We start from the raw sequence: 23,739 nt of genomic DNA, 5'->3' as shown, positions 1-23,739 counted from the left end.
TGTCCACATGCATCACAGCCACAGGCTTCAACATCCAACAATTAATCACGCACTTCACGTACAAGATTGGCAGTACACGCCCTAATGCTCCATTCTTAACTGTCAGTTTAACTGAGGAAGGTTGACAAAACAACAGAAAGCTTTTTGTTTGTATGTATCTAATCTAATATATGTATATTTCCTGTTATTAATCTATTTTTGTATCCATTTTCGCTCTGTGGTACAGTAATTTTAGTTTTGATAATGAATCCAGAGCGCACTGGCCTCTTTAATCATACTAATTTGATAGCATCAGTAAATATTCTTGTATCTCTTCTATTTAAGTGTATCCTGTACCTGTAAAAATAGTCTCTGCTGTTAACAAGCACAGATCACGCCAAGAAAAATCTACCCCATGAGTCTTGCAAAGTCTCTCTCTGGGGGTGTGAATTAGCAAGGCTCTCATCATTTACCCCCCCCCTCCTATTGTGTTGGGGGAATTGCAGATGTTTTCAATTTCAATCCTAACTCATGACTTATTTTTGGCATTGCCCTATATTTGTTGATTAACTCCTCAGATCTTCTCTTTATATCCTTAATAGCAGTGTGACAATATCACCAATATAACTTTGAGTTCCAATAAAAGATGTAGCTGTCCTATATCACAGCAGACATACCTTGGTCCTGTCCTTTTTGACAATATATTTCTTGTTTCCCTGAGAGTGGAGTCACCAACTATAGCTACTTCTTGTGATAACAAGGATCTCTGCTTGAAGGATGTCATTGTCTTATCTGATGCTGGAGGCGCCTCCGTGGGCAGGAGCAGCAGTGCGTAGCACACGCTTCTTGATTAGACCGGGGTTCGAGCTCATGACCACCAAATATGGAGGATGCGGAAAGGTCAGGGAATGACCACCGCATATCCCTGGGGCAATATGGCCTTAGTTGCTAATGCTCCTAAAAACCAAACAAACAAACAATCTGATGCTGGAGCATTGGCTCCACATTGGCCTGGGCAGCTGAAGGCATAATGGGACCCTCTCTTTTAATCATTTGAGGGCATCAGCCCTGTGAAGCCCTTGTGCAAGCCCATCATAATGCTGAATTTGTATTTAATTCCCCATGCTCCTTACAACAAACACAAAAGCATCCCCTATAGCAGGACTGTATCATGTTCTGCTAAAGGTAGCCTTGCAAAAAGAGAATAAGTAAACATAATATAGTCTGATTTGTAGAACTGCCCTCTGCAGTTCTCACAAAACTAAAGTTTTCTCACTAGTGCAGTAAAGCAAAGCTCTTTGCTTTGCTGCTCTAGTCTGTAGTATAATTTTTAGTCTAATTTAAGGCAACACAAAGAAACCAAGCGATACAAAAGTAATAATGCTACACTAATTCCACTTATGGAATACAAACTACACACACACACACACACACACACCCACCCACCCACCCACCTCTGCTTATATTCCCATAAAACTGTGTAGAAAACCAATCAGGTAGTGTGGGTGGTTTTTTACACTGCAGTATTATAACAATGGTGGTAGAATTTGAACGATCGTATATTGACACAACACAATGGCAGCAAAAGTTGACTTTGGATTTTTATTAGCAACTTTGAAGGCAAAGTAAATAACATACTCACCAACTTAATCAGATAAAATGCAAATAATAACCATACTACTAATTTTAAACAAAGTTTAATTTTTAAGCTATTCTTATAGGGATGAAGTCCATTATTTCTCATTCTTCCCTAAATCCTTGGCCCTGTGAAAAGCATGGTTTTCTGGTAAATATGCTTTCAGGATAAGAATGAAGTATAAAGCAATTTGTTTACATCTAGATCTCTAGCTTCGTTTTCTGCCAGCACTAAAGCTTGCAGTAGTTATAAACAAGCTATTAATAAATCTAAACTGTACCTTAAACTCAGAGTTGAAAACTTGGCCAAAACCATTGGCTGTGGTTTCAGTCCATCCATACTTCAACCTCTTGCATCTTGTTGTTTTTATTGCACTTTCATCTGATTACTTTCCCTCTAATTCTTACAGTGATAATTTCGTTAAACCTCTTCATACCATACTGAACACAAGAGTCATTTCTTCTTCTGGTTATCTGACTGAAACAGAATAAAAGAATTCTGAACATGCTTGGTGCTAACAAGTCTTCATGTTCTGATGATGTTTTACACTCATTCTTAAAACTTGTGCTCTGGAATTAACTCCCTTTTTGTTGTCACAGTGTGATCCAGTGGCATATTTTCATAAGATCCCTGTTCCATTGTTTATTTATTGACCCTCACAATCATTTCTCAATTTTACTTTTGCTCCTGCACTCCTCAGCTCAGTGCCAGCTGCACAACAGTATGCTATTTCACTGACACACTATATATATGTACGGAAATTTGCTCACATATAGGCAATTTCCAGAAAAAGTGACAAATCTCACTCTGCCTCAACATGTACCTCATTTCTCTCCAAATTATGGAGAAATCCATTCACTATTTATTATTTATTTTTTTTATTAATATTCCCAAGCATAAAACGTTATTGGCACTTGTAGTCCTGTAGTATAGTATAATGTATGGATTAAGAAGATAAAAGATTCTTATTCACATTAGACTTAAATTTCTGTAGATTATAATTTTCAGGAAATGCATAAGATGAAATTTGTTCCAGAGAACAGCAGTAGAGAAGACAAATGAAAAGAAGAAAAGCAAGTTTGGAATTGAACTGAGAACAGAAGCTGATATTTAAAAAAAAAAAAAAAAAAAAAAAAAAAAATGGAATTAAATGCTAATTCAGAAGAATAATGGATTTGATGTTGTGTATATAAAATGCACGTAGCAGAATTTAAATAAATTTTTCTTTTTATACTTTGGGACATTAACATAAGAACAAGAAAATTTCACAATATTGAGAGAATACTTGAATATTATATACTTAGATCTAGAAATATACTTGGATTTCAGTAAAGCTTTTGACCCTGTTGTGCATGGAAGACTACTGTAGAAATTGGAGCAGTTTGGTATTAAGGGTAAGTTGCCACAATGGATAAAAGGGTGGTTGAGTAGGAGAAGACAGAGTTGTAATCAATGGACGCTGCTCTTCGTGGACTAATGTTATTAGTGGAGCCCCCCAGGGTTCGGTGTTGGGCCCAGTCTTGTTTTGTATATTTATCAATGATATTGATGAAGGTATATCAGGTTTAGTGTCAAAGTTTGCAGATGATAGAAAGGTTGGCAGAGTTGTTAAATACAGTGTGCTACTGCAACAGGATCTAGAAAATTTGGGCAGATGGTCTGAGCAGTGGCAACTGAAGTTCAAAATTGACAAATGCAAAGTAGAAGTAATCCCAGAGAAACATACCAACTGTGGTACTACATTTAGGGTGGTAGAAAATGAAAAAGATCTAGGAGTAATTGTGCAGTCAGATATGTAGTTTTCTGAGCAATGCAGACAGGCTGCCAGAGCAGGTCATGGGGTATTGTCAATGATATACAGGAATTTTGCTAGTAGGGAAAAGGAGGTGATTATCTCTTTGTATAAGGCAATGGTCAGGCCACACCTTGAGGACTGCATACAGGTCGGAAGGCCTTATTTTAGGAAGGGTGTTGAGTTGCTTGAGCATGTATAGAGAAGGGCAACAAGATTGGTGATGGGAATGAAGGGGTCCTCTTACCAAGAAAGGCCTAAGTTTTGAAAATTGCAGCAGCTGGAAACTAGGCACCTGCGAGGTGATCTGAATGAGGTGTATAAGGCCTTGAATGGGTTGAGCATGCTGAATTCTGAGGGGATTTTGCTTGCTCAGATTACGAACCTGAAGGGGCATAAATTCAGATTGAGGAAACACAGTTGTAGAATTGATGTGTGGAAATTTTACTTTAGCCAGCTGGTGGTTAATTGCTGGAATAAACTTCCATCTGTCATTGTAGAAGTTGATAGCTTAAATAAATTCAAGGAGGAACTGGACATACTTTTAGAGGGAATGGATGTGTGAAATTGTTTTTTTTTTTTTTTTTGCTGATGCTACATAAGCTCAAACGCTTGCTTTCTTGCATCACATGCCTCCATTACTACTATTATACCATATTTAGCAGTTATGAGGTATTGAACTATAGTCACTCAAAGTGCATTCACTTTTTACCCTCATACTTGACTCCTTAGCTAGTTTGTTTGAGGGGATCATTAATTAACCCATTTACTCACTTTTGGATTGAGTGGCTGTAGAAAGGGTCTAGTTGGGAGGGGGTCATCAACTGGCAGACCATTGTCTATTTCTGGACTATGTCTATATCTGGACTGCCAGTGAACTTTTGATTGTATTATCAGATCCTAAGTCAGTAATTTGTATATAAAGTAATTATTTTTGTTTCACATTTTTAAGTTCCCCAAATTTGAAAATTTGGGCAACTTAAAAAAACTTTCCTTCAAATTCTGTAATAAAAGAAAATAAATGTGATGTTTTATTTTATATTGAAAAAGGGATCCAGACTGTGATGAGTTAAATTTTTATTATTATTTTTTTGTAATACAGACCACTGGGGGGGGGTCTTTTTGTTGGCCCCTGTTCTAATAGTATAATTCCCCCCCCACCACAAATATGTAGGAAAAAAATTCATAGTAGGGCAGATTTTTAATTTGCACAAAACAGCTGTTTGATGAAAAGTAATGTTTAAAGTGAAAGTTTTTTTTTTTAAATGCAGAAGCAATTTCTGTGATATGCTTTTGTTCAGAAAGATTAGAAAGCGGAGCTATTCCTACAAAATAAGTGTTTTCGTCTAGAAAAAATGAGTACATAGGAGGAGCAGATGTTTTTTTTATGTACTGGGTCTTTACACAAAACATGAAAATAAGAAATATATCAAAAGATATGGGTATGGTGATTTTTATTCACTGTCTACATAAAGTACTTCTTATAAAACAATCTAAAATATTATTTTAAAAATTTGTGGACTGCATTATGTAAAGTTGATTGTGCAGTGTGTTTATATATGCAAAAATTATAATTTTTGGCTATTTCATTAAATCTAATTTTAACATTTTGGTAGTATAAACTATTTTGATAAAAAAAAAAAGATTTATGGTTGTATAAAAATGGTTGAGATGTATTTAGGGTATGGCAAGTGTAGCCCTGGCCACAGCAATGATTCATTCATTGTAGGAGCCAAACAGAGCCCATGATATATATATAAAAATTAAAATTATGCAATTATTACCTAAATCAATTATTATAAAAGCTTTTATAAAGGTACCATTTTGTGGATAATAAATTAATGATTATTTTTTATAATTTAATTAATATTATAATATAAATCATTTTTACAAAAACAAAGGTGCATTTCTGATATTTTGCCATAGATATCAAAATTCCTAGTTGTGCTTCTTGTTATATATTATCTTTGCATAGTACATCTTAACCATTAATTAAAGGCAAATTTTTTTATTTAAAATTATAAAAAGCTATTAAAAACTGAAATCTATAAAAATGCATATTATTTTAAAAGTCATTTAATTATTAATAAAGTGTGTTTTTCACTCAAAAATTTTTATGCTTGATGTTTCAAATGTTGCAGTTACTACTACAGAGGAAACTGGACTCTGCGCTTTTGCTTTGACAGCAATTTCTGCTTTATTGATTTGTGCAACATTTCCCTTCTCTCTGTTTCTCTGTGTCAAGGTAAGTATTGCATTTCATTTACAGTGTAAATTTACAGTATTCATTTACAATATGTGTAATGTGTCAGTCTAAAATTTTAAATGTATAATTCTTGCAAATGTATTAGCGAAGACCTAAAAACATAAAATGCTTAACTAAATTTTGCTATCTACATATTCTGAGAATCTGTTACCAGTGCCATATTATCTGCAGATTTAACACGCTCAATAACTTTTCTCTCCATTCTATCAGTTTATTAGTTATTCATATTTCTTTTATCAAAACTCTCCTTCACCATTTCTTTTATATATAATATTAAATAAAGTCTGGGATAGATACATCCTTGTGTTATACCTTTTTCAATTTCTACACTGCCAGTGTTACTCTGTACTACACTATTACTTTTTGTCCCTAAAAATAATTAACCATTCTGCTGTCCTTCCAATCCAAAGATTCTGGAAAGGATTGGATTTCCAATGCAATCCTTTCCAGTATATTCAATAATTAACCTTGTGTCCTTTATCAAAAGCCTTCTTATAATTTTTAAAACAAATACCTACTTTGTTTGCTTCCAGATAAATATCAGTTTATTAATTACAGAAAGAAATTACACTGCCAAGGAAGAGTGATCCTTCCTGGAAGGCACATGGCTAAGGGGAGGGGCTGGTAATTACAACTACTGGATTACAAAAGATTTTCACCTGGATTTCAAAGATTTACATACATAACAAAATTTACAATTTGAAGATTACACATACATGTTCCACTAATGGATGAATATAAATTTAAATATCATACAGAGCAGTAGCAAAAGTAAACAGAAAAATATTTACAGTTGGGTCTGAACATTTTATTGTTGAAGAATGTCTTGCTGAAGAAAGATGTCTTTCTGTCACTCATCACTCCTATTGCAAACCTTATTCTCCTACTGAAACTGCCATTCTCTCACATTTTCTCCCTCCTCCTTATCATCCTTCTAGTTAATACTCTTAGCATTATCTTTGCCACATTAATCACCAAATTTATAGTTCTAAAATCTTTATCTGAATATGTCTCCTAAAAACTTAGTTTCTATTTAGATCTGAATATGTCTTCTGATTCCCTTGACTTGCGTTACCCTGAGAGTGAGAGAGAGAATCAGAAGTAAAAGGGAATCATCAAGAAAACAAGAAAGAGAAGAATGATGATATCTAGCTCAGGACCCTGTGTTTGCCAAGCCCACACTCACCAGACGTGATATGTTCATCAAAAGTAAATTTTGTGGAACGTTTTGTTCACCAGGAGCTATTCATAAATATTTTAGTCACTCAACAACAAAAGAGTTTGTTGTTGAGTGACTAAACTTTCTAAAGCAGGTATAGCTTCACTCATTTCACATGTAGCAGCATCATCGTGTTCCATTTATTTATCGAAGAATGCTTTGTCAATCTCGATATCATACAGACAAAGGAGTTGTAAGTAGATACTTTAATGAAACCCTTACATCTCGTTTACAAAACAAGCCCATTAAATAACTCAATTTGTGTATTTTTTTACATTCGATACGAACGTTAACACAATAATCGTCATCTATTCTCCGATGCAAATGATTGACCAGCAAATTAACATTTACAGGAACATTTATAATTTGGCCCAAAATTCCACATTGGTCAAAACCATGTCTTAGTCTTTTAATTTGCATGAATGGTATAGGAGGAGAAATGAGTCGCTTGGTTACTAAATCCAATCAAGGCAGATTGAGGAATATCAGGATAAACAAAACTGTTGCTCTTTGAAAATGTTGGAGTGGAATCATTTTTGAGAGATGCTCAACAAGTATTACAAGCCTCCATAGTCATTATGTCTGCAGTTGGAAATTCCAAGAAAAGTAACAGGTAACTTCCTGGAGTGCACAATTTTACATCATTTTCATACCATAATCAATCACAGATATCACAAACAGCTCTACATGTATTTTTCAGAAATTGTCATTCAAATTCTTTTTAGGACTTACGGTTTTGTTTGATGTTCTTGTAAATGATTTCATGTTCAACTACTGTTGAAACCTGTGGTCTACAACAGGTGAAGGTCTACAACAGGTGATTGAGCTGAAATAAGATTTTGTTTCTTTTTAGATGGTTCAGTCGAAGCTGGTTGTTGCAGTATACTCTGTCTAGCTGGTTCAGGAATCAATTGAAAATCCTCAGGTAATTCATTTGAACTCAAATCTTCTGAATCAATCTTCAGGAAGTTCTTGAATATAATTTCGTAATGGCGATGGTTCAGCTTCTTGATGAGAAGTCAATGTAGAAATTGATGTTGATCAAAATCTTGAGAAGCAGATTTTATTAAACTGCATTTTTTTTTTTTTTTTTTTTTTTTTTTTTTTTTGTTCTCTGTTTTTGAACTCTTTCTTTTGTCAATGTGGGTGGCTTCTTTGGTGACTTTGAAGCTTTTATTCTTGTATAATTCTCTCAATTTCACTCAGCTGAAGTTTTAGCCATCTTTGAAATACTCTTATAGGTTGTTAACTGAAATTAGATTTGGTAGTTTTATAATTCAATAGTTAATGAAATCCATTTGTAGAATAGTATGACGTCATAACCAAAAAACTACTTCAAGAAGTGATTGTTTTATTGTTGTGTTCTTGAATCAAAATTGTTTAAAGTTTTAAACGGTTTAATCGAACAGCTATTAAAATCTAACAGCCACCTAATAGGAAGTGATGTCATTGGAATTTTGCTAGCAGTGACAATGAGGTGATTATCCCTTTGTATAAGGCAGTGGTCAGGCCACACCTTGATACTGTATACAGGTCTGGAGGCATTATTTTAGGAAGGATGTAGAGTTGCTAGAAAGAGTACAGAGAAGGGCAACAAGATTGGTGAGAGGAACAAAGGGGTGTGCTTACGAAGAAAGGCTTAAGTTCTGCAAGTTGCAGCATCTGGAGACTAGGCATCTCCAAGGTGATCTGATCAAGGTGTATAACGCCTTGAATGGTTTGAGCAGGCTCAATGCTGATGGGATACTTCTGCTTGCTCAAATTAAGAACCTGAGGGGGCATAGATTCAAATTGAGAAAAAAACAGTTGTAGAATAGATGTTTGGAAGTTTGCTTTCAGCCAGCAGGTAGTCGATTGCTGGAACAGACTTTCATCTGTTGTTGTGGAAGTTGATAGTTTAAATAAATTTAAGGCTGAACTAGACAAACATTTGGAGTGACCAGATGGGTGAAATGGGAAGGTTTTATTTTTATTTTTTTTTATTTTTGGGCTGATGCTGTATAAGCTTGCTTTCTTGCATCGTATGCCTCAACTAATGCTAATACTAGTTGGAATTCAATAAATTACAATGACAAATTACTCATTTTATCTTGAATTAAACTATTCCTTGATTAGTTTTTTACTCGTTTGAGAACAGAAAATGACTGTTCTCCGCTTGCGTTACTAACTGGCAGTGTTAAAAATATTTTTAATACTTTTTTTTGTTGAAACAAAAATATTTTTTGTTTCAACATTGGCCAATGATTGAACTTGTGCCTGCAGCATGGAAAGTATTAAACACCCAGAACAGAGTATATGTAAATTGGGGCAGCCACCGTTTCCATGAACATGTGGCTGTACCCAAATGCTTCAGGTGCTGTAAATATGGGCATACAACGCACACCTACACCCAGACTGACCCCACGTGCGGCCACTGCTCGGCAAAAGGCCACACTTATAGGGATTGCCCAAACAAGAGTACTGACCCAATCTGCACCAACTGCAAGAGTCTGAAGCTGGACTGCACCCACTCAATCAGGGATAACAAGTGCCCCACCTACCTGAAGATTAAGAGCTTGTTCCAATCCAGGCTGGATTATGGGGATGCGCCTTAGAGGATACAATACTACAGAGGTAAAATTTCTGCAGATCAACGCACAGAGGGCCAGAGCAGTAGCGGATCAGATCCGTATCAAGGCTGAAGAGGAGAATATAGACGTCATGATAATACAAGAGCCATACTCACACATGAAGATAGTCAGGGGATACCCCCCGACCTACAAAATAGTACAATTCGAGGACAACACCCCTTGGGCCGCAGTCGCGGTCAGAAATCCGGATATTACGGTGACCAAAATCACACAGCTTTGCACAGCCTGGGCTGCATGTGCCCACCTCACCACAGTTCTGGGGGCATTTTATGTTATTGCCCTCTACTGTGGCCCGGGCAAAGACATAACCTTCGCCACAAGCTACCTCCAACTGGCTGCTGACACCTTTCCCAATGCTAAAATTATAGTAGGTGCACACATGAACTGCCAGTCACCCATGTGGCATAGTCACATGCCAGACAGACATGGCACCAGAAATGGAACTATATTAGAAGAGTTCCTTGCAAGTTCAACGTTGACAGTGTTAAACCAACCAAACAATCTGCCCACATTTAGTAATACCCTGTGGGAGGCCACCATAGATGTCTCCTTGGCTTCGAGGAACATCGCTAATAATACTACCGACTGGTCCGTCCAAGAGACCTGGACAACGTCCGATCATCGAGCAGTTATATTCCAACTCAACAGCTCACTGACTAGAGTACTGGCAGCTAGACAAACCACTCACAGATACTCCATATCCAAAGCAAACTGGGAACTCTTCCAAAGTACCTTAAAAACCAGCATACAACAGAGAGAGTGAGCTTGAGCGCCTCGAAGACCCAGATCACCTCCAAAGCAAGATAACAGAGATCATAACGCACACAAGCGACATCACTATTAAAAAGAAAAATCCAACCCCTGGGGCTACGCCCTGGTGGAACCTAGAACTGCAACGACTCCAAAAAGAAACACAAACCAGAAGAAAGGCCTTTCAACGGGCCAGGCGCTCCTGGCCGACGGCAGAGGTTGAAGTACTACAACGCTACAAAGAAGCAAGGAACACTTACACAGCCCAAATCAGAAGCTGTAAACAGCAATCTTGGGAGCGCATGGTCTCCACTATGGGAAATGAGAACCCCTGGGGAATCGTCTACAAACTGACCATGAATAAACTCCCCCGAGGGGAAGTTATTGCCGCCACCATATTGACCCAAGGAGGCATGTCCACAACCTGGCAGCAGACCATTTCCAATATCCTGGACACAGTCTTCCACCCGGCTATACAACCGGAGACAACAGAGCAGATCCAACTCTGCTTAGAAAATGAAAGCTATCAAACAGCAACGACAGAACCTCACTTCACCGTGGAGGAGCTCAACAGTGCTGCCACCCTCATTAGGGGAAATAAATGCCCTGGACCGGACCTTTTGGAGCCCGAAATCATCAAAAAGACAGTAGAGTGTTCCCCGAACCTGTTGCTCAACCTCTTCAATCTCTGTCTTCACTGTGGCACCTTCCCGACCTCGTGGAAGAAAGCAAACATCAAACTAATCCTGAAAAATCCGACCAAACCACCACACCTCCCAGAATCGTACAGACTGATCGCACTTCTCACAGTTGCAAGTAAACTACTCGAATGTCTTCTCTATGGACGAATACAGCAATATTATGACAGGGCTGGCCTGGCTTCACCCAACCAATTTGGCTTCAGGCGGGGTCGCTCAGCCGTGGACGCCTTAACACACCTACAAAACAAGTAAGAAGATGCACCAAGAAGTATTTCCTTGTGATTGCCATGGACTTTGCTGGGGTGTTCGACACACTTTGGTGGCCGAGCGTCTTGGCAAGGCTTCGGGTTGCTGGGATCTCAGGCAACTTCTACAGCGTCATCAAGAGCTACCTCACAAACAGATCCACCAGGATTGTTGCTATGGGACCTCTCCAAGAATACATTTCGTGGCTGTCCACAGGGTTCGGTCCTTGGACCACTACTGTGGAACATAGTAATGGACTCCTTCCTAGCTATAGACTTTGACGAGGTAAAATCGCAGGCCTTTGCTGATGACCTCTTACTAACAGTGACAGCGGACTCAAGGGCACAACTGGAGACACTGGCAAACCGGGCTCTGTCCACCCTTCAGGAATGGGCAAAGAAAAATCAACTTAGAATATCCCCTGCAAAGACAAACTCCATTCTGCTCAAGGGGTGCCTCAACCTCAGGCGGCCTCCACAAATCAAGATTGACCAGAAAACAGTTAAATTCTCAAAGCAGCTAAAGTACCTAGGTATGATTCTAGATCCGAATCTATCATTTCAGGACCACCTGAAATACTTGCGCACAAAAGTCAGACGATACACTGCATTGGTTGCCAGAGTCACTCGCAGAGACTGGGGCCTAGACAGACGGGTGCTACGTCTTTTCTATAAAAGCATCTTCACCCCAATAGTCACGTATGCATCTGGCGCATGGTATCAAAAAGCCACAACTGTTGTCAATAAACGAATCATTGACTCGATTCACCGATCAATCCTTCTGACCATTACTCGAGCTTGCAGCACAGTGAGCATGCATGCCCTGCAAGTCCTTGCTGGTGTCCTTCCATTGGACTTAGAGATCATTCGATGGGGCCTCACACACCATCTGGACAAGGGTATCCCACAGACATGGTGAATCCCAAACATGGGTATCCCATGTTTGGGATTCACCATGGGCAGCACCTCATGCATGATTGCCAGCTCTATGACGACCTCCATAGTGCATTCATCACCAAAATACAGTATCTACCATATGGCCAGGAGCACCACATCTTGGACACCAGGGAAGAATATCAGGCTTTCTCCAGCTATGCACTGGCCCTGTTCACGAGACGGAGAGCTCTTATCGCAGCGAACCGCAACCAACCACTGACACAATAAGGAAATGAACAAACCTCAAAGGAAATCATCCCGCGGAAGACGCCTGGAACCCAACGGCCTCCGATAATCAAGGCACTAAACCCCGAAGTGGACCTAAAGTCGAATAAATGAGAAATGACTCTATAAACAACATTGATGCAAACACCACATGGATGGGAAATGTCACAAGAAAGACCCCACAAATGCCGACAAGCAAACCCGGATCTTTTGATGGTAAAGACTGCAGAACGGACAGGAACCACCCCATAAACGATCACGCTTCGGTCTCGCTCCTGGGAACGGACTAGGACACTAGCAGCTCCGCTGCCAAATGCTATATGGCGAGCTGAATGGGGTACCCTAACCCTATTCATCTTTAATTCCCTATCCCTGGCAGGAGGGAGAGGAGACATGCTCTGTTTCCTCCCTCCCCTGCCGACCGATCTCTTCGCCTGGTGAGGCATGGGCCTGCCTCACTGACCACCTGGGGTCACCTTCTCTATCGTCCCCATGCTTCTGCCTTCCCCCCCAGTCTTCAGTCTCTTTCCCCACTCTACCTGTATACCTTATCCATGGCAGGGGGAGATAACTCTTCTTCGTCTCCCCCACCCGCCATCCAAACTCCCCTCTGGTGTGGCATGGGCATGCCATACTGCCTAGCAGGGGTCATCTCCTCTATCGACCCCTTACCTTCAGCCTCCCCTCCCTCCCACTTTTATCTTTCATCTAACGTATAGCCCACATGTCTAAATTTAATAACAACAAAATTCTGCCCGACCTATTACGCCTTTTAACACATCTCTCTAGCGTTCAACCCCAACCAGCGATTTGCTAACAGCAATCTTATTAAGAATTAACGTCAAACGCCTATATATATATATTTTTTATTATTTATTTATTTTTATTTTATTTTATTTATTTTTTAGGTCCTAGCCACTGAAATCCCAGGAAACTAGGTGCCAGGACTTGCCGGAGCAACTTGTTATGATTCTGGACACCCGGCTAGCCTCCACGTGGCGAGGTATGGGCAACGTCAGGCCCCACTAGGGGCCTGGCGGCCAATAAGCTGGACAAACAATGGGCACAACAGATCACACTGCACAGACATGGCCGACACACTTTCAAGTCTCTGGCTTGACAGTGTACTGTCCTTGATACAGCGAACACACGCGGAGATGGGAGAAATCCCAGACGCCGTCTGACACGAACATACCTTATACCTTTGGGTTGCCAGGCAGGCATTTTACCCACCTGGCTAGCCTGGTCAGCAAATGTAGATCTCAGTCCATTATTAATGATATTCATTCATATCGTTGCCAATATTTTCTCCATTAATAAACAGTAAAAATTGGACAACTTCATCTTTAAACTTTTCCAAGTCAATGTCATTTTTATTTATACTTATTAATTTATTGATATTAGCATTGAATTCAGTTTCATCAAAATCAAGATTTATGAATTTTTTAAAATATATCTAAAATATTGGTGTATACCAATATTTTAGATACTTTCAGCAATTAATCTATCACAAACAACGTTGAATGTATTGATAATAAACATTTCTTTCCCTTCTAAAATTACTTCATTATGTCTTGTTTTGTCACATATGGTTTTTCTTTTTATTGCCATTTGGCAGTTAATAATTTACCTTATCTTTCAATAATATTAAATTTGTTTTTAATATGCAAAATATATCTGTATAATGATTTCAAAACATCAGAACCACGCAGTAAATTTATTGCAGGATCTGGTAGAGATTTATTTGTTTCATTTAAGCTATTTAATATTTTATATCATAGGACAGTAAGTAATGCAGTTTCATACTCAACAGCTTTTTTATTAATTTAGTACATTCTAGACGCACTACTGATCTTTCATGTTCACTTTGAGATTACAGAGGCCTCACGAGGCCCCCTATATCGTGAGACCCGATGCTAGTGCCTCATGCACCTAATTATAAGTACGGCCCTGCCCACAAGAGCTAGTTGTTGTAGGTGGTTCAATTCTCAGTGAAACGGGCGCCTCCGTAGCCAGGTGGGAAGGAGCAGCAGTGCGTAGCACACGCTTCTTGATTAGACCGGGGTTCGAGCCCGTCACCACCAAATACGGAGGATGCGGAAAGGTCATTCAGGGAATGACCACCGCATATCCCGGAGCAATATGGCCTTAGTTGCTAATGCTCCTAAAAACCAAATAACAATAACAACATCTCAGTGAAACGGGAAAAGTCTTGCAAAAAAGGGATAAGTGGAATAGGACCAGGGTATGTCTGTCACGGGCAAAAGTTAATGACATTGTAGAACAGATATCATCTTTTAAGGGTAAAAAAGGTGATATTGTTGCACGTGTGGGCGCTAATGACATTAAGAGTAGGAGCATCTGAAGACTTACTTATGAAGTACAGGGCAATGTTGAAAAAAAGTTGCAAGTTAGGGTTAAATTTGAAAGTGTCTGCAATTCTGCCCAGACACAATAGGAGGGAGTATATGATAGTAGTAGTAATAGTGGCATGTGATGCAAGAAAGCAAGTGTATGAGCTTCTGCAGCATCAGCCAAAAAAAAAAAAAAAAAAAAAAAATCACACCATTTCCTCCAAATGCCTGTCCAGTTCCATTTGTCGTTGTGGAAGTTGATAGGTTAAATAAATTTAAGGAGGAAGTTTGTTTCAGAAACTAACCACCCGCTGCCTAAAGGCAAATTTCCGCACATCTATTCTACATCTGTCTTTTCTTAATTTGAATTTATGCCCCCTTAGGTTCGTAATCTGAACAAGTGGAAGGATCCCATCAGAATTCAGCATGCTCAACCCATTCAAGACCTTATACACCTCAATCAGATCACTGCACAGGTGCCTAGTCTCCAGCCACTGCAATTTGCAGAACTTAAGCCTCTCTTGGTAAGAGGATCCCTTCATTCCCCTCACCAATCTTGTTGCCCTTCTCTGTACACGCTCAAGCAAATCCTCATCCTTCCTAAAATGAGGCCTCCAGACCTGTATGCAGTACTCAAGGCGTGGCCTGACCATTGCCTTATACAGAGGGACAATCACCTCCTTTTCCCTGCTAGCAAAATTCCTATATATCATTGACAAAACCCCATGACCTGCCCTGCCAGCCTGTCTGCATTGCTCATAAAACTTCATATCTGACTGCACAATTACTCCCAGGTCTTTTTCATTTTCTACCACGTTAAGTGTAGTACCACACAGTTGGTACGTTTTTCTGGGGTTACTTCTACCCATATGCAGTACTTTTCATTTGTCAAGGTTAAACTTCAGTTGCCACTTCTTAGTCCATCTGCCCAAATTATCTAGATCCTGTTGCAGTAGCACACTGCCATTACTGTCATTAACAACCCTGCCAACCTTTGTATCATCTGCAAACTTCGACACTAAGCCTGATATACCTTCATCAATATCATTGATAAATATACAAAACAACAGAGGACCCAACACCGAACCCTGTGGGACTCCGCTAATAACATTAATCCACGAAGAGCAGCACCCATTAATTACCACCCTCTGTCTTCTCCCACTCAACCATCCTTTTATCCATTGTAGCAACTTACCCTTAATACCATTCTGCTCCAATTTGTACTTTAGTCTTCCGGGGTTCGAGCCCGTCACCACCAAATATGGAGGATGCGGATAGGTTAGGGAATGACCACCGCATATCCCCGGAGCAATGTGGGCTTAGTTGCTAATGCTCCTAAAATACAAACAAATAACAAACACTAGTCTTCCATGCACAACAGTGTCAAAAGCTTTCCTGAAATCTAAATATATGATATCAAAATTATTTTTTGCATCCACTTCCTTTGTAACCACATCATAATATCCTATCAAATTTGTCAGACAAGACTTTCCCTTAACAAACCCATGCCATGTCTGCATTGTTGCTGCAGTCTTGTCCAGATGATCCTGCAATGCATCTTTAACCAGTGACTCTATTATTTTACCCAGAACAGAAGTTAAACTAACTGGTCTGTAATTACTCGTGTCACCTGTCGATACACCTTTTTGAATTGGGGATACATTTGCACATCTCCAGTCCCTGGGGACCTCCCCCGAGTCCAAGGATGCTCTCATAATTATGGCATAGTAATTATGGATAATGATGAGAGCCTTGTCAATCAGTTTGGCCCTGGAGAGATTGTGCAAGGCTCATAGGGTAAAATTTTTTTTTCACCGTGGCCTGTGCTTGTTAACAGGAGAGAGAGAGATTTCTTCTACAGGGATGGTATACACTTAAATAGAAAGTAAGCAAGTATATTTGCTGATGCTATTGAGGCAGTGTTGGGGATCAGAAAACTGCTAGCTTGGGGGATACACAGACTGATAGATTAACGATAGCCACAGGCAGCGGTGAAAGTAATTCTTGTATTGCTTCAATTGGTGCAGTACCACCACTTTGCTTATTGGAGGCTTGAAGTGGTGGAACCCATGTTTAGTCTCTAGAGCTAAGTTCCGGTCAACCCTTCCCTATCTGTTCCATCATGCAGTATGATTGATGACTTTTGAGGTTATGATGAACGTCGTGGCGAGATCCAATATTCCTTACGTTTCGAGGGTACAGCTATAAAACGGTGTTTGCAGGCCAGCCGCTAGTTAGTACACCGGACCGAACCTATTGGTAACTCTCTAGGAGGCTTCCGGATCAGCTAGTGTATAATCTTGCTACCTCTACTCTGCCAGATAGTGACTGGAGGGAGTTTGAGTAGTGTGTATGCAGGGAGCATTGTCGAGGCCACGTTATGTCAAGGATCTGGGTATATTCTTACCATGCGTACGCCATATCCAAAAATTTCATTACTTCATACAGCATGTCCCACCCACTTTTTCTTACTATTGAACACCATGAATTGTCAAATTAATAGACCAAGCTTATCTTCAAAAAGATCTAAACCTCCCAAGCACTTCCTAATTCATTTCACAAATATACGTGGTCTCAATTCTAATCTCAACGATGTCCATTTCCACTTGCAGTCTGCCAAACCCCATGTGCTTTTTCTGACAGAATCTCAGTTATCGGTTGATTCAACTACTGCTCATCTCAAATGCCCAAATTATTCGCTGAATGATTCCTTTCGCCTTAAAGGTGGTACTTGTGCCTATGTCTGTTCTGATATTCCCTGTCAGAGACTTGGCAATTTGGAATCTCCTCTCTTTGATCTTCTCTGGCTTAAAATCTCTCTACCTCATTGTGTCAAATTCATCTGTTGCCTCTATCATTCTCCCAAATCCACTAATCACTTGGATCTCTTTGACTTCCTCTCTTTGCAACTTGACTTTCTCCAGTCCAACTTTGCTAACAGTGAGGTAATTTTCCTTGGTGATTTTAGTGTCCACAACTCCAGCTGGCTTCCGTTTTCTATTCACACCGACCCAGCAGGTCGAGATGCTGAGGCTTTTGCAATTACTAGTGACCTAACACAGATTGTTCATTTACCTACAAGAATACCGGACAATCCTAATCATACAGCCAATATGCTTGATCTTTTTCTCACAAACAACCCTTCTAAGTACAAGGTTGAAGTGAGAGGTCCTTTAGGCACTTCAGATCACAACTTGGTGATTGTCTCTTTTCCAATGGAACCTTTAACTCATGGCTATTCCGAACCTCGTGTTGTTTGGCATTAGAAGAATGCAAAATGGGATAATCTGCGAGATTTCTTTGCTTCTTTTCCTTGGTCGGAATACTGTTTCAAAACTTCTGATGTCAACGTTTGCTCAGATCGTGTCAGTGTAATTATTCTTGCAGGAATGGAATCCTTTATCCCACACATCCACTTTAAAATCTCATCCTTTATCTAAACCTTGGTTTTCCAATAAATGTGCTAAGGCTGTTCAAGAGAAGAATGTTGCATATCTTAATTGGCTTGTTTCTAATTCTTCAGTTTCATTTTCTGCCTACACCAAAGCTCGCAACAATTGTAAAGCAGTTATTAATCAGTCCACCCTAGAGTTTGAACAGGCTAAGAGTAGGAAACTTGCTTTTTGCCCTAATGGTAGCCGAGAATTCTGGTCTCTTGCCAAAGCTATTGGCCGCAACTTTTGCCCATCTCTGCTCCCACCTCTGTCCAAACCAGATGGTTCTGTTGTCACTTCAGCCAAGGATAAAGTTGACCTGCTAGCATCCCATTTTTCCTCCAGCTCATGTATTAATGATCTTGGTAAAACACCTCCCACCATTCCCAACACGCTCCATTCAATGCCTCCTGTGGTCTTTCGTCAAAAGGATATCAGAAGGATTTTGATGAATCTTTATGCTAAGAAAGCTCCAGGTCCTGATGGTATTTCTCCACTTGTTCTCAAAACCTGTGCTCCTGAACTTACTCCTATTCTTTGCCGGCTTTTTTCACTTTCTTATTCCAAAGGTGTTTTTCCTTCTGCTTGGAAATTTGCTCATATCCAGCCAGTTCCTAAAAAGGGTGACAAATCCCTCCCATCCAATTATCGTCCCATTGTAATTACTTCTACTCTTTCTAAAGTAATGGAGAAATCAATTAACCGCCAACTCTTAAACTACCTAGAAATCGTCCGTCTGATCAACGATCGCCAGTATGGATTTCATCAGTGTCGATCCACTGGTGATATTCTGGCTTATGTTACCCATTTATGGACTAATTCAATGGAAAGGTTCGGTGAAACACAAGTAGTTGCTCTTTACATCTCAAAGGCTTTTGATCGTGTTTGGCAGAAAGGTCTTCTAAACAAGCTTCCATCTTTTGGTTTGCCAACTGTGTTTAGTAATTGGTTATCCAGTTTTCTCTCTGATCGCTAACTGAGGGTGATGGTAGATGGCTCTCTGTCTAACTTCTTCACTAATGTCGATGTCCCCCAAGGTTCAGTTCTTTCCCCCACTCTTTTCCTCTTGTATATTAATGACCTTCTTCCACTGACTGGAAATTCTATCCATAGTTTTGTCAATGATAGCACATTGCATTCCACTTTCCATTTTGAGAAACCTTGTCCTGTTCAATCAGCTTCAATTTCTCGACAATCTGCTACCAATTCCTTAAATGCCGATCTTCAGGTAATTCTCCAGTACGGCAAAGACAACTTAGTTGATTTCAACCCTTCTAAAACTCAGTCTTGTCTTATATCTCGCAAAAAGGATTCTTCTGCTCCTATGCTTATCTTTAGTGACACTCCAATTTCTAGGCAAAATGATATATCTCTTTTGGGAATTACCCTGACTTCTAATCTCTCTTGGCACAAGCACATTACAAATATTGCTTCCTCTGCATCTGAAAAACCTGGTTTTCTCTTTCGCTGTTAGCATTACTTTTCTTCCAAACAGCTGCTCACTCTGTATAAATCGCAAATCTGTCCAGCCATGGAATATTGTTCCCACATCTGGGGTGGGTCCCCCAAAACCTCTCTCAGGCTTCTTGATTCCATTCAGAAGAGGGCAGTTAGGTTAATTAATGATTCATCTCTAACAGAGTCTCTCTACTCGCTTTCTCATAGATGTACTGTTTCTGCTGTATGCCTCTTCTACAGATACTTCCATGGGCACTGTTCTTCTGAATTGGCTTATATAATTCCCGCTCTCTCTTTCAAAACAGTCCGAACACGTGTTGCCACCAGCCAACATCCATTTACTGTCCAACTTCAAACTCACAGAACCAACTTTTCATCCTTTATTCATTCAATTGCCGTTTTCTTGAACAACCTTCCTTCATACGTATTTCCTGAAAATTACTGTCTACAGAAGAGCAACAAATATCTTCTTTCGTCTTCTCAACCTCCAACCCAAGTATGGTACTAAGTACTATAGGTTCTAATACCTCTCGTGTGTGGGGTTTACATAAAAATAAAATTGCAATGTGCAGCAGCCTGGAAATCAAGGTGATGGAGATTTCGTGGGCTGCTGGGAACAAGTCATCACGGAACAAGTAAATACATGGGTTGTGTTTAGAGTAACTAAGAGTAAGTAAGAACAGGTGCATGTATACATGCATGTACATCAATGCTAGGAGCACAGCAAATAAATTTGATGAATTTGAATTGGTGGTCAAGACATCAAACGCAGACATTGTTGGGATATCAGAGACATGGTATCACTCAGATATAAGAGATGCAGAATTTAAATATGGGGAGTACAATGTGTATAGAAAGGACAGGTAGGATTGGAGGTGGGGGGGGATATGCTGTTGCTTAAGAAGTACATAAAATCTGAGGCAGTGCATCCAGTTGACATTGGTGGCCAGTGTAACGTTGAGTCAATTTCATGTAACACGAGAGTAGTAATGTGTTAGAGGCATGATGAGAAGAGTGAGCAAATTGACATAGAAATAGTGGACTACCAAATCATAATGTCTTATGGGGGATTTTGTTTTCCAGATATTGACTGGAACTTGTGGGTTGGTCACACACCCACTAGCAAGATGTGAATTTATTGGATTACTGTTTTCTACAGCACAATGTTAGAGAGGCAGCAAGTGGGAGTAATAATGTTAATCTGATTATCAGCAGTGATTATTCATGTATTAAGAATCTGCAGATGAAAGAACCTCTAGGTGGCAGTGATAATAGTGTATTTATTTGGGATATACTTCAAGCTGTAACTACCATCAAGATTAAAGGAAATGGGTTTTTACTTTCATAAAGGTGACTAAAGTAGTCTCAGCCAGCAATTAAATTCCATACAGTGGGACCAGCCGATGATGTTATCATCAGGAAATTCTGAATGGGAAGCATTCAAAGAATCAATCATAGACAGTACTAGGCTTTACATACCAAATAAGGAATACAGTTGAAGGTTTAAGCCTTAATGAATGTCAGTTGAACTATTGAGACTTGTGTCAGAGAAGAAAATACACGGGATGCATATAAATTATCAAGAAACACAGAAGCCTATGGTACCTATAAACTAGTCTGTAATCAAGTCACAAAGGAGTTTAGGCAAGTGAAGGGAGATTACTAGAAATCTTTGGCAAAGGATGCAAAGCAAAAGGCAAAGACTTCTCTATTTATGTAAATGCTAGAAGGAAGTGGGATGAATCAAATTGGTCCACTTGATATCAATGGTTCAACTGGTAATGATCCTGCTTTAGGTTGAACAGAATAACTGAATATTTTTCATCTATATTCAAACATGAGGAATTCTTTAGGGAAGTGGATGCTAGATGTTTATCAATCTCTAACAGGGAGCTAAATGATTTTGTAATAACTGAGAGGAAAGTGGAAGAGAAATTGAAGTTAAACATAAGAAAGGCACCTGAGGTAGTAGTAGTAGTGGCATGTGATGCAAGAAAGCAAGTGTATGAGCTTATGCAGCATCAGCCAGAAAAAAAAAAAAAAGAAAAAAAAAAATCACACCATTCCCTCCAAATGCCTGTCCAGTTCCTCCTTAAATTTATTCAACCTATCAACTTCCACAACGACAGATGGAAGTTTGTTCCAGCAATTAACCACCCACTGGCTAAAGGCAAATTTCCGCACATCTATTCTACATCTGTCCTTTCTTAATTTGAATTTATGCCCCCTTAGGTTCGTAATCTCAACAAGTGGAAGGATCCCATCAGAATTCAGCGTGCTGAACCCATTCAAGGCCTTATACACCTCAATCAGATCACCGCGCAGGTGCCTAGTCTCCAGCCACTGCAATTTGCAGAACTTAAGCCTCTTGATAAGAGGATCCCTTCATTCCCCTCACCAATCTTGTTGCACTTCTCTGTACACGCTCAAGCAAATCCTCATCCTTCCTAAAATGAGGCCTCCAGACCTGTACGCAGTACTCAAGGCGTGGCCTTTACCATTGCCTTATACAGAGGGACAATCACCTCCTTTTCCCTGCTAGCAAAATTCCTATATATCATTGACAAAACCCCATGACCTGCCCTGCCAGCCTGTCTGCATTGCTCAGAAAACTTCATATCTGCCTGCACAATTACTCCCAGGTCTTTTTCATTTTCTACCACCTTAAGTGTAGTACCACACAGTTGGTACGTTTCTCTGGGATTACTTCTACCCATATGCAGTACTTTGCATTTGTCAAGGTTAAACTTCAGTTGCCATTTCTTAGCCCATCTGCCCAAATTATCCAGATCCTGTTGCAGTAGCACACTGCCATTACTGTCATTAACAACCCTGCCAACCTTTGTATCATCTGCAAACTTCGATATTAAGCCTGATATACCTTCATCAATATCATTGATAAATATACAAAACAACAGTGGACCTAACACCGAACCCTGTGGGACCCCACTAATAACATTAGTCCAAGAAGAGCAGCACCCATTGATTACCACCCTCTGTCTTCTCCCACTTAACCATCCTTTTATCCATTGTAGCAACTTGCTGTTTTTCTTAGCATCTTTTGCCAAGGATTTCTAGTAATCTGCCTTCACCTGCCGAACCTCCTTTGTGACTTGATTACAGATTAACTTATATCTGCCATAGGCTTCTGAGTCGCTTGATAATTTATATGCATCCCATGCATTTTTCTTCTCTGGTGGATGGGATCTATCCAGTTATATTAAGGGAAGGAGAAAAGAATGTAAACAAACCCTTAGCCATAATTATGGTAGCATCCTTGGATTCAGGGAATGTGTCACATGGACTGGAGATGTGTGAATGTATCACCAATTCACAAAGGGTGATTAAAGTACTGCATACAGGTCTGGAGATCTCATTTTAGGAAGGATGTAGAGCTGCTGGAACGAGTACAGAGAAGGGCAACGAGATTGGTGAATGGAACAAAGGGTTGCTGTTACCAAGAAAGTTTTAAGTTCTGCAAATTGCAGCATCTGGAGATTAAGCACCTGCAAGTAATCTGATTGAGGTGTATAAGTCCTTGAATGGTTTGAGCAAGCTCAATGCTGATGGGATTCTTCCACTTGCTCAGCTTATTCACCTGAGGGGACATAAATTCAAATTGAAAAAAGACAATTGTAGAATAGATGTGTGGAAATTTGCCTTTAGCCAGTGAGTAGTTGAATGTTGGAAACGAGACCGAGGGTAGCCTGTGCGGACGTACATTTTTACTGCTCCTGGAACAGAGAAGTTTTTTCTGATTTATTTTCTGTTTTATTAGCTTAAATTGGCGTGTTAACTTATTTTCTAGAGTAGCTTTATATTCCTATTTACGATACTTAGATTAAAGTAACTTAGATAGAGATTTTGTAGGTATTACTTAGTATCGGAAAGGGTATCAAATCCATGTGTTTACCGTTCGTAAATAGCATTAGCATTAGCATTAGTAGAGGCATTTGATGCAAGAAAGCAAGCTTATGCAGCATTAGCCAAAAAAAAAAAAAAAAAAAAAAAAGTAACATAAATAAATAAAAATAACCACTTCCACTTCACCCCTCTGTTCGTTCGAAATACCTGTCCAGCTGAGCCTTAAACTTATTTAGGCTATCAACTTCCA

At 39.5% G+C, this 23,739-nt stretch overlaps 1 protein-coding gene across 2 annotated transcripts in view; it reads left to right on the top strand.

The window, feature by feature from the left end:
* The window catches only part of LOC150089468 (band 7 protein AGAP004871-like), a 320,570-nt gene that overhangs the window by 230,019 nt on the left and 66,812 nt on the right, over positions 1-23,739 (top strand). For both annotated transcript variants that reach the window (XM_090368612.1, XM_090368611.1), the window contains exon 2: positions 5,549-5,652. In XM_090368612.1, coding sequence (XP_090224738.1) covers positions 5,549-5,652 — 104 coding nt within the window. The remainder of the gene's footprint in view (positions 1-5,548; positions 5,653-23,739) is intronic.

Source organism: Mastigoproctus giganteus, chromosome 2 (assembly GCF_048544385.1).
Source record: "Mastigoproctus giganteus isolate SK-2022 chromosome 2, ASM4854438v1, whole genome shotgun sequence".
Classification (NCBI taxonomy): Eukaryota; Metazoa; Arthropoda; class Arachnida; order Uropygi; family Thelyphonidae; genus Mastigoproctus; species Mastigoproctus giganteus.
The sequence above is the reverse complement of the archived record's forward strand: the minus strand, read 5'-3'. Positions and strand labels throughout refer to the sequence as shown.